This window comes from Saccostrea cucullata, unplaced genomic scaffold (genome assembly GCF_032062105.1).
Source record: "Saccostrea cucullata isolate Sc308-1 unplaced genomic scaffold, CSIRO_AGI_Scuc_v1 ctg5899, whole genome shotgun sequence".
Classification (NCBI taxonomy): domain Eukaryota; kingdom Metazoa; phylum Mollusca; class Bivalvia; order Ostreida; family Ostreidae; genus Saccostrea; species Saccostrea cuccullata.
Genome location: NW_026922157.1, coordinates 139,410 through 152,500, shown reverse-complemented (window position 1 = coordinate 152,500; position 13,091 = coordinate 139,410). Strand labels below are relative to the sequence as shown.

General features: G+C 34.9%; 1 protein-coding gene across 1 annotated transcript in view; it reads right to left on the bottom strand.

Annotated features, from left to right (window-relative positions):
* Positions 1-8,291, bottom strand: part of LOC134261298 (plexin-B-like) — an 8,988-nt gene extending 697 nt beyond the window's left edge. The window contains exons 1-2 of the mRNA XM_062743741.1: positions 8,206-8,291; positions 555-1,653 (exon numbers count right to left, since the gene is read on the bottom strand). Coding sequence (XP_062599725.1) covers positions 555-1,634 — 1,080 coding nt within the window. The 5' untranslated portion in view covers positions 1,635-1,653; positions 8,206-8,291. The remainder of the gene's footprint in view (positions 1-554; positions 1,654-8,205) is intronic.
* Positions 8,292-13,091: the final 4,800 nt, after the last annotated feature.

Here is a 13,091-nt window from a genome sequence, read left to right as displayed (position 1 = left end):
CTACTGTGTTCGTTATCTTCATTTTTTCTCAGGAGAAAATGATGTGTTAATGGTTGTCTATATATAATCTATTGAAAGTCCAACGTAACTGATGATACCATCTCTTTGAAGCAAAGAATAATAGAATGCAGTAGTTGTCATGATCCATTGCAATACTTTGATGTCAATTACTAAAACCTGATAATTAAGATTCGTAAACCAATCAGTAGTTTCAGATTACATGTAACAGCTCGCGTTGTAACGAGAGAGAAAGTACTGGTGTCTTTTAAAGAAAAAAAAACAGGGCTAGTGTCTTTTATGCACATTTATCTCAGTAGAAATGATTTTGAATATCAATATTCAAAGTGAACTTTAGAGAATTAAATTTGAATTGGCCAGGTGTAAACAAAGAGAACCAATCAACAAATGACATCAAATATTACCACAACTCTTAATAAAAATTATTTCTATGGTCGTTATATGTATCTGATCTATTTTTGTGCATTTAAACCAGTCAAACACAGATATAAAATATTATCAAAAATCTGAACAAAAATGATCCATATCATCCTCACCAAGTCTACTCTTGTGCATTTTGATCCACTTTTGTATTTTAGATTGGCTGCATAGTCTGTGCTTCCGTTTAGACATGTCTTTATATTGGTTAAGACTTTCTTTGTCACCTCTGGCATAATGAACAGACATATAGCTGAACTGTTTTCTACACTTTGACCGAAAAGTCCGATTATGACATCATCTTCTGACATCAGGTCGGGGAACTGTTCCTGCAAGGATTTCAATAATATCAGGGCGGGTTTAAATATCTTTGCAGCCTTCAGAAAGTTGAAAGTCTTCATATTTGATTTGCAAGTTAATGGTATTTCCAAAAAAGTTTTTAATAGGTCATCCCTCTTACACATATGAGCAATTTTAGAGTGATGTGTTGTATCATCTGGATTCCTCTCATTCAAAGCAATATAGCTGTAGTTTCCGGAAGCGAATCCCTTTACATATGATATCAATCCGGGTTTCATATATTTGTTTTCAGTTTCATAGGCAATTTTTCCACGCAGCGAAAAATCAAAAAGTCGAGTGCTAACAAGAGGATGGTATCGTCTAAGATTAAATTCCAATAAATTTCGGGACTTGTCAAATCTTGTATATTCGGTTGCTACATAAATCATTGGTTCCGTTCCTTTTGTAGCACTATTCATAACTTGTGTGATGAATGCAATTGTTTTTACATCAATTTCATTGGAAACCACAGGAGTATTTCCAATAAAAACAACCTCACTGATATTTTCGACATTTCTAATTTCACATTTTCCCTGGAAAATACTTCCACAGATTACAATCTGATTGGAATGAAGCAACAGAATTTTATTGTGGTTATCCATGGGTTCAAGCAAGGTAGCACAGCTGTCCAAATAAATTCCACATTTCTGTGAGTCGTTCTGAGGACCTGTGATGATTTTAATCTTTAAATTTAGATCAAGGTCCATTTGGTATATGACATTTGTAGCTCCAATAATCAAACTTTGATTGGTAACAACCACGTTACTAAGACTTCCCGTGTCATCCTCTGTGATCAGTTGCTTAATATTGATAGAACTGTAGCCACTCAACATTACACAGACGAGGAACCACCTGATCATGCTTCAGATGAATTTTGTTCTGTTTGTTGTAATTTAAATGAAATAAAAGCGTTAAACTATTAATGCCTTTTGAAAAATTAATATTAAGTAAAACAAAAGAAGACATGATACTTTTCAGAAACAATAAATAAAATAATGATCTGTATAATTCTAGTTTCTTATTGTGTCAAAATTTATTGTTATCATACCAAAACTGTAGTGTGGTAACACCGTTCATCAGAAGCAAAAAAAAAATACAATATGGACAATGTTATTTTCAGTAGACTACTTGGAGTAGCATTTTGAATGAATTTCAAAGAAATTTCTACTTTAAGTAAAAATGGCAAAATCATGAATGAAAATTAAAAAGAAAAAAACCATATTACAGGAATATTGTTTCTCAGAGTGGTCTACTTGTATGACACGTTATATAAAATTGATCAATCTGTAGAAGGAGTAGAGTTATAAAACTATAAAACAGAAATTTCTATTTTCATGAAACAAGGCAATATTGTTTATCTGAGTCAAGATCCAATACACTGAATTAAAATTTAATCTACTTATGTGCAAAATCATACTGAAATCTACTCAAAACTGTAGAAGGCGTAATGTTTTGAAACAAATGAGATAACAAACATTATTATACTTCTGTTAAAATGTTTCATATATAAAGTTCAGAAGGTAAAATAACAATCTTTTATAGTCCACGCAAAACAAAGCTATACCCTGGGGTATAGTTTTTGCTATCCACCCTCGGAAAATTTTCATACAATTGTTGCCGCCAATTTCAATTTCCAGCGAAAAATCTTTAAACTGATGATGTCATAATGACTTCAGTAGCATTGTGACGTCATCAGGATTTCAGATTATTCTTGCAGAATTATCTTACTCCAAAAAAATTCAAAACTCAGAAATTATATTTTACCAAATCAACAGTACTGAGGGAACCAATGAGATTGCTTCGAGGTCACGTGATGGTCAGTGCTTTGAGGTTTCTTTGTTTACAAAGACGTGCATCTTCATCTCTTTGGAATATATTAATATTTAAAGTCATTTGACTTTGTTTGCTTGGCATTCAAATGCGTTAAAACTTGTGGAATAGTTCCAGAACTACTAAGAACATTTTCCTAGAGAGGTATAATTTTTCTGTAAATACAGAATGCCACGATCCGCGAGGCGGGAGGTTGATGCTGCCATTGTTGAGCCCCATTGTGGGCCAGGCACTGCTTCATCACATGCACCCAATTCTGGGTTTGAGAGTTCTGAAAACACTGAGCCCAATTTTGGGACAAAGACGCAGTCGAAAACCAATTTTGGATCTGCGGGGGACAGGAGCATTCACATAGCTGATTGCGAACCGAACGTGGGAGATTACATAATAGAATCCCGATCCAGCACCCATGCTTCTGAATCGGGATCGGAATGTCAAAAAATGACTTCCGGCAAAAACAAAAACAATGCAGCTGGAGAAATCATGCCATCGGCTTTGGAGAGTTTTCTCATGAAACAGACTGAGTTAATGCAGCAAATGGTGTTTACAATGAGCCATGTGCCTAGAATAAACCAGCCATCGGCAACCATAACTAGGCCAACGGAAGAAGATGAAGACAAGTCATACTCAATCGCATTATCTGAAGAGTCGCGAGGAAATTCGGATGAAGAACAGGACGAAGATTGGACGAACGACTTGGACAAAATAGCTGATCCAGCCGCAACCGCGGACGATATGATAGACGAAAAGGATTCAGATGACTTGCTTTCTTCTATGGAACTGTTTTATAAGCAGGAAGAAAACTGTTCAGGCAAAATAGAAGACAGACTTGCAAAAATTGTTAATGATAGCATGAGGACACGCATTGGAGAAACCAAAAAGAAAGACTTATTGGCAAAACACATGAAACCAAAAAACTGTGAGAAAATAACAGTCCCTAGAATCAACAAGGGCATCTGGTCAAGCCTACCGAGGAAAGCACGGGACCAAGACTTAAAACTACAACACATACAAAGTACTATGTGTAAAACCTTTTATCCATTGATACATTTAATGGACAAACTTCTGAAAGCACAGACTGGGAAACAAGGACTCACACAAACAGATGTAACAGACTGTTTTACTATGTGCAATGACACCTTCAAACTCTTACAACTGGGATTCTCGGAGATGTCACAACGAAGAAGATTATCACTCAGACCTGAGCTGTCGAATGAATACAAGGCATTATGTGCAGCAGAAATCCCTGTCACAGATTATTTGTTTGGGGATGAACTAGAGAAACAAATCAAAGAAATCACTGATGCCAAAAAAGTCAGCAGGAAAATCACAGACAAACACTATCAGTCTCAGCGATACTCCCCAATTTATTCAAACATTAAGAATCGGTACACACAAAACAGGCAGAACAGCTTTAAGTCTCCATCTTATGGACGACATACGATGAATAACAGGAACAACACCAACAAGAGCTCTTTTTTAGAGAAGCGCCAGTTCTAAAAAACTCAACAGAACAAAAAAGACTAGAACAATACCCTACAACTGTAAGTACTGATACAAGGAACATGAGACTAAAAAATAACCCTGACAATTTTACAGGGGGTAAAATTTCTTCATTTAGAAATAAATGGTCAGAGATCACCTCTGATCCTTGGACTCTAAATGTTGTATCAGGTTATGAAATTGAACTTGCAAATGAACCCTTACAAGAATTGGTTCCAAGGAACATAAAATTTTTTACGGCTGAGGAAGAAGGTCTAGATAGGGAAATTTCTAAATTCTTAGATAAAAACATAATTGAAAAAGGGAATGATTTTTATTGTGATCAATATATATCAACAATCTTTCCTCGTGAGAAAAAAGATGGTTCAATCAGACTCATTTTGAATTTGAAAAAATTTAATTCAGAAGTAGAACACATCCATTTCAAGATGGACACATTAAAATCAGCTATAAACCTAATGAAACAAGACTGTTGGTTTGCTTCCATTGACCTAAAAGACGCCTATTATTCAGTCCCAGTAACAAGGGCAGACAGAAAATATCTTCGATTTATGTGGAAAGACCAATTATTTCAATTTACCTGTCTACCCATGGGATTATCTACATCTCCAAGAGTGTTCACAAAACTTTTGAAACCAGTTCTTTCACAGCTCAGGAAATTGGGTCATTCAATAGCGTGCTACATTGATGGCTGCTTGCTACAGGGTGATTCTTATTATTCTTGTAAAAAGAATGTGTTAGACACAGTAACACTTATGGATAATTTAGGACTAACAATTCATCCAGAGAAGTCAATATTTGTTCCAACTAAGAAAATAGAATTTTTGGGATTTTTATTGAATTCAGAAAAAATGACTGTGTCAGTAACTTATGAAAAAGCGGACAAAATTGTTCTACTGTGCAAAAAAGTACTTAATAAAGTTGAAATTTCTATCAGAGACTTCTCACAAATCATAGAAAAATTGGTTGCATGTCAGCCAGGTGTCCAGTTCGCACCACTATATTTGAAAGACTTAGAACATGAAAAAGAACAAGCATTAAAATGTGCTAAAGTTGATTACGATTCAGTTATTAAAGTATCAGAATCAGCGCGAGACATCTTATCATGGTGGATTAACAATCTCCACACAAGTTTCTACACTATCAATAGACCCGAACCACATGTGGTGTTAGAGAGCGATAGTTCAGGCTCAGGATGGGGGGGACTACTACAAGGTGACTCTTCAAAAAGAACAGGGGGACACTGGTCTTACACAGAACAACAAAATCACATCAATTATTTGGAACTATTGGCTGGGTTCTTGACCTTAAAAAGTTTTTGCTCTATCATGAAAGACTGTCATATAAAACTGTGCATGGACAATACAGTAGCTGTGTCCTACTTGCAAAATATGGGAGGTAAAACTCCGACATTACACAACTTGGCACGAGAAATTTGGCTTTGGTGTAAACGTCGAAATATTTGGTTAACTGCTTGTCATCTTCCTGGTAAGAAATATTATGAAGCAGACAAACTCTCAAGAAACTTATCTAAGGATATGGAATGGATGTTAGACAAGACTGTATTTCAAAATATTTGTGAACAGCTTGGAGCCCCTGACATTGATTTATTTGCTTCCAGAATTAATACACAGTTGACTACATATGTGTCATTTTTACCAGACCCCACGGCAATTGCTGTAGATGCTTTTAGCTTTGCATGGACATATGATAAACTATACTATATGTTTCCTCCTTTTAGCTTGTTGGGGAGAGTCATTCAAAAGAAAGAGACAGACAGATGCAAAGCAGTTCTGGTGGCACCTCTTTGGACAACTCAGCATTGGTTCACAAAATTACTCCAATTACTGATGGAACCACCTATTCTAATACCCAAGCGACATCATCTATTAACTCTTCCCATGTCACCAACCGAGAAGCACCCCTTATCAAAAATGCGACTTTTTGTGTGCAAAATATCAGGGAGAGCCCCAGACAGCAAAATATATCGGAGGACATTGCAGACATTTTGCTATCATCCTGGAGACAATCCACACAACAACAATATTGGACGTATTTCCATAAATGGATGCTATTTTGTGAGCGAAAATCAACTAATCCATTTCAAGCATCTGTAAATAATGTTTTAGAGTTCTTATTACAATTGTACAACAGTGGATTAGGTTATAGTGCTGTGAACACAGCAAAGTCATGAATTTCTTCAGTGTTTGAAATTATTAATCCGGAAACTAGTCTTGGTAGCAATAGTTTGATTAAGAGATTTATGAGAGGCATATTTAACAAAAGACCATCATTGCCTAGATATGCATGTACATGGGATGTTTCTTTAGTTTTAGAATATTTGAAAACTCTTATTCCTGTAAATACTATTAGTCTTAGACTTTTGAGTTGGAAGCTAGCTATGTTGATTGCTTTATTGACAGGACAAAGATGTCAGTCTTTACATCTGATAGATATTAGAAATATTTTGATATACAATGATGTTGTAAAAATTCATTTCGGAGACTTGTTGAAACAATCCAAACCTGGCAGTCATTTACAACCTATTGAACTTGTGCGATTCAAACAAGACGAATGCTTATGTGTTGTGAAAACCTTACAAGAATACTTAGGACGTACAAAATCTTTGCGTGGCGAAGAAACACAGCTGTTCCTTAGCACCATGGCACCTCATCAAAAGGTTTCCAAACAGACAATTAGCAACTGGATAAGGACTGTGTTAGGAAATTCTGGTATTAATGTAAAAATGTTTAAGGCTCACAGCACAAGAACAGCATCAATGAGTGCTGCAAAATCTGCAAATGTACCAATTACGACCATTTTGAATGTAGCCGGTTGGAAATCAGATTGTACATTTCGAAAGTTTTATAATAAGCCATGTAGTGAGGAAAAAGTGAGTGTAGGAAATACTATTTTGGAAAATTATTCAAAGTCTTGAAATCTAATTGTGTTGCTTTTGTTTAAAATGTCAATACATTATCATGATGTTAAATGCATGTTTATGTTATATTCAACTAGTCGAAAATAAAAGTGAACTGTTTGCATTTGTTTTTAATATATATAATACATTTTGAATCCTTTGAAGTATTGTCTCTAAAATCTCATTGGTTCCCTCAGTACTGTTGATTTGGTAAAATTAGAAAATTAAATGAATATTACTTGTAAGATGAAATTTGATTATAATTTTACCAAATCAACATAGTACTGAGGGATCAAATGCCCATCCCATACCCACCCTTTGTATATGGGATGCTGGAAATCATCTAAATCTATAGTGAAAATGGATATTGTTATTAAAATTACACCAATACTTCCAAGGATCTCTGAATACTGACCATCACGTGACCTCGAAGCAATCTCATTTGATCCCTCAGTACTATGTTGATTTGGTAAAATTATAATCAAATTTCATCTTACAAGTAATATTCATTTAATTTTCTAATTATACATCAGTATAATAAAACGCTTATCCACTGGTTGTGAGTGGGAGAGCTCTTTTATCAAACCCTTGACAGGATCTATTCCCCTCGGGCAAGCTCTCGGAGAATAGTTCTCTGTCGCGGTTTTGATAAAAGAGATATCCCACTCACACCCAATGGATAAGTGTATACTATCGCATTAGGCTCTTTTCTGACCAGTCGAACTGTAAGTAAAATGAAATTTGAACCTCAAGAAACAAGACATTGTTAAACATATTGTGTTCCGAAACAAATAATGATTTTGCCTTTTCTAATTTGGTTGTGAATAACAAGCTCTAAAGAAAGACTCATCATCCCATCTTCGTTTTGTGTATGTAATTTGCACACTGCAGGCCGGCTGGCTGACAGATAGATAATAATAATATTTGTTAATATGGACATTTCATATTTCCCTTCAGACGTTGACAGGACGTTTCGACAAGTGGTTCATAAGAAAAAAATGATGATTAAGACATTGACAACTGCAGATTCATGCATTCATATAAGACTGTTCTGATACAATCAATTAAGCAAAGTTTAATATTTCTTTGAATATCACAGTTTAAAATGATTCATTTATTTGTAAATTATTAAAAATGAAAAATAGAAATATGTTGTATCTCTTCAATAAAACACTTACCTATTTAATGCTGAGTTAAGTCGGTTTTAAGAAAAGAAAACACTTCAAAATTACTTGTGATATCATTTTGTTACAACTATCAGGAAGTTTGCATGTATGAAGTGAAATCATTTCCTAAACTGTGGTCTCTTAAGAGGTTATGTAATTTATATAAACATAAACAAACACTATGAAACACACACATCGGCAAAAAAGCGACTTATAGGTTTGAAATTGCCTGTAAAAAGAAAAAAAACTATCGGAGTTCTTTATACACTGTTTATATAGGATTGACTATAATCACTATAGCGATGCCATTTCCTTCTTCTAGATTATTATAAAAAGGAAATATTAAGAAATGAATTACTACTTACATGTACATGTCCTTTTTCCTTTTTAGAATTTGCCTAATATTTTCAACATTGCAAATAAGATATTATTGCTTTACAACTTGCTACGATTTCATAGGCCATAAGAATGCAAATTATGTTTTGTCCAAAATACTTGATGCCTATTTCCTTTATCAATATTTTAGAGACAAACTATATTTCTTCCTTACAAGTTGCTTTATTCATCAAGTCCAAACATTTTAACAGGAAATGTTTAAAATTTTGTTGAAGCAGGTATTTTGTATTTAGTAAAAGGATCTGCGGTCTTTATAGTGATTTTGCTAGTAAATACCATTTATAATGCAACGTATGATTTTTAAAAAGTAACACATTTTATACAAATTGTTACGCCTTTAAGTTTACATGTATATTAAATTTTACAATGACGGATTTTGAAGCATTCGATAAAATGGGCTTATCGTGGATGTGACCTGATGATAGGGAATGCTTACTTCTCTAACACATCTGTTTCATACTTGGATATTTTACTTGAAAAAAAAAACGTTTATGGTAATCTAACAACCAAGTAATATGATAAACGTGATGACTTTAACTTTTCTATTGTCAACTTTCCTTACTCATGCAACAAACCGTTCACGGTAGCTCAGTCGGTAGAGCGCTTGCTCCGTGATCGTGAGGTCATGTGTTCGAATCTCGGCCGCAATTGACCTAAGTTTTTAAAAAAAAACGGGAAGAAATTGTTCCTTCACCATGCGCTCGGCACTTTGAAGTGAAAGTTGCGGGTCTTTCGAATGAGACCTAAAAAACCGAGGCCCCGTGTCAGCGGTAGGCGTTGGCACGATAAAGATCCCTCACTGCTCAAGGGTCCTGAGTGAAAATTTGAAGCCCTTAACCGACATACGATGACGTCGCCATTTGAATGAAAAATTCTCGAGGGGGACGTTAAACAATATACAATCAATCAATCAATTTCATGCAGCAATATAACTTTACCACCTGAGTACGGAGTATATATATCTCATTTTATTCGATACGCAAGAGCATCCTCTACGTATGAACAATTTCTAGAACGAGGTAAATTTTTGACAAGCAAGATGATGAAAAAAGAATATCAGCAGTCTCGTTTCAAGTCATCATTTCGTAAGTTCTATGACTGATACAATGACCTTGTCAACAAATACAATTAATCATTGAGCCAAATGCTGACTGGCGTTTTTCATACTAATCGTTAGTCCATTATTTATACACGGAATTGACGACGGATTTTCCCGTTATTTCCTGATTTTGACAAGGAGCATGCGGCGGGTGTGACAGGTCAGCGGGGGATGCTCACTCCTCCATTGCACCTGATCCCGCCTCTTATGATTTGGAGGTCCACGTTTGTTCTGCTCATATTTTGTATTGTTTTATGGACTTTGAGATTGAATACTGTTCGTTATCTCAACATCCTTCTCCTGGCCGTGTCATACTACCTCTGAAATTTTTTTTAGAGTGTATGAGTGTATTACCATCTCCAGATAAAGTGCAGGGAACTAATCTTGTTGCAGTATGGATGCTTTGTTTTTATAATGTGCTTGGTTTTCTGATATTTTATTCTAATATTATATTTTTTACAGTATATATGATGCTACCATTGCTGTATTATAATAAGTTAAAAGTTACTGGAAGTAGAATCATAGTAAGTGAAGTAGATAAATGATTTCAGCATGGCAGTTAAACGCTTTGTAAACCTTTTATCACTATATTTCATAACACCGATTACGTTAGCTCAGTCGGTATAGCGCACGCTCCACGATCGGGAGGTCATAACTTCGAATCTTTGCAGCGACTGACACAAGTCGATAAAAAATAGACATCTGCTCGGCACTTGAAGTGAAAGTTGCGGATCTGTCGGATGAGACCACAAAACAGAGGTCCCATGTCACTGAGGCTTTAGAACGATATAAGATCCCTCACTGCTCGATGACCCTGAATGCTGAGTAAAGGTTAAACTTTGAAGTCTTTCACCGTAAAATTGTGACTTCCTCTCTACATGAGTGAGAAATTCTAGAATGGTACGTAAAACAACACACAATGAACAAAAAAATATTCCATTCGATGTTATTTGTTAATAATGTAACCAGTTATCTTAATTCGTTTGCAATTTAAAGTTGTAAAAATCACCGATTTTCTGATGCTAGTAGGGCAAAGCTTGTTTCGACGAGGTCAATGCTATAATTGCTTACTGTATACAAGATTATTTTTGCGCCATGTTATTTTCGCCCTTTTGCACTTGCGAACATTTTTTCCTGTTTTAAATTCGCCCAGACAGAGTTCTGTTTAAGAAATTATGCTGTTGTTATTTGAATTCGCCCCGTTTTAATTTCACCCAATCAAGAAGAGGACGAAAGGGAAGAAAATAAAACCGGGGCGAAATTTTCTCTGTATACAGGATTTCATTTTTACTTTTTGATGCTGATATCAATGCTGCAACCCTGATGCTGGATGCCGACGCTTAATTTCTTGCACTGATGCTGATTTATGTGCACAAAAGTTTCCCGAACTGTACATGTGACGTTTCGTTAAAATAATCATTTCAGCTATCTTGATAATTTCAGGGATTAGAATTTTTAACTCCTGAACTTCTCAGCAGATTGTAGAGGTCAGGAAGACAAGAGAAACTGTAGATGTCGAAAACCCTGGCCAAATAAATAAAGCGACTAAAGGTAACGATCGAACTCATGAGCAGAAATCTAGAGATCATAGGGTGGGACCGTTACGAGTTATGTTATAAAGTCGATGATCTACAATGGAGATCTTTGAAAAGCAATTTTGTGTTTATGGTTCTAGGAAAGAAACAAGCTATGAAGGTACCGAAGCCCAGCTACGAGGCTTCTAAGAGTGTGAGTTAGGATTTGGGCATTACATTCAGATTGCAGACGTACATCTGTTCGGTTAGCCTATCAAAGGGAGAATTACCAACATGTAGTACGATTCATTCACAAAGGAAAGTGTCCTGGTAAAGAAACAAGGATATATGCTAAAAAAAACGAACGGTATACGCCACGGGAGCAATTCACATCAATAATAGAAGATAGTAGAAAACAACTTTTTCATGGAGCAAAAAGATAACTAGAGGAGGATAATCATGTCAAAGTCGTACGTTTTAAACTGAAAATGATAAATTTTACAGCCCGCGTGAAGATGTATCTGATCTGGTCAGCCACATAGTTCACATAGACGACAAGTGCAGGTAATCGCACAAGGTACATGTTCAGGTGAATGTAATCACGTCAGTCCAAGCGGAGAAATGAAAATCAATCCCGAAAACGGGACTCCAATGATGAACTAATGTTTCAGTTATTTAAAGAATAAAAGTAAAATTTGTAAAAGTGCACGGATGTGTGAATCAAACCCGTTTAAAAATTTGGAGTTTTAATAACTTTAGATGAAATAAGATTTTAAAATATATTTTTTTTGTGTGAAATGCTATTAAAATATACAAGTCGTAATATTATACAGAAAATATTAACTTCAAACCTATGTCCATGCACCTTTCAGGAATCACTGTCTAGTTAGTATAGTATGCCCGTTCATCAACGATAGTCGGAAACATGGGATAATTTGCATACGGATGTATTAATTGTACTACAAACATCATTTTATATTTTTTGCGGGAAAATATGGCCTACAATACTGCGGTTTTATTGATTATCCAAAACATTTAATGTAATTAATGAGTACATGTATATGGTGTGGTGCAAATTAGTAAAACAAGGCATAACAGGTGTAATTTTCAAATTAGTGAAATCACTGTGCCCTAGGAGGAAGTTCAAAAGATTACTGTCTGAGTATGTTGAAAATAATGTTGCTTAATTAAAGTGGGAAGTAATCACGTCATTTCAGAAATGATGGAATTTAGCGAACTGAAGAATTTTTTTCATAACGAAAAGACAGTTTAGATTGAAGAATAATTTAGATATTATAACCCCATCCCGCTTGTAAAGTTGGAGAGTATATAGTGATCAGGATTTCCGTCCGCCTAGCTGTATGTCCATCTGTCTCTCTGACTGTTACGCTATTGAGTACCCTATCCCCCTGCACTTCATTTTCTTCAAATCAATGGTATTTAATGAGACTTGCACATATTACGTGTTACATGTACATTTTGCAATTCTGCACCTCCTATTGTGTCTTCTAGCTATTCCCACTTTTTAAAAATCTCAATTCCACCTATTCCCACTTGCAAATAAGAATAGATATTTAGATTTACCTGTATTTTGTATATTTTAAGACAGAAAATAATGAGTACATCTATATGACAAAATATAATTTATTTAGGATTTTTGAAAGAAAAAAAGGATATTACAAGAAAAAGCAACTTAATACCTAATATAATTAATTTTAGTTAATTATTTGTTTACACAAAATTCTACCTATTCCCACATAAAATCTTACCTTTTTCTACATGATTTTCAAAAAAAGTGGGAATAGGTAGAATGAACCCCTCCTTTCAGTATTTCAGGTTTCTTATAGCAAAACATGGACAATGCCCTTCTTTCTATGATATTGGAGGAT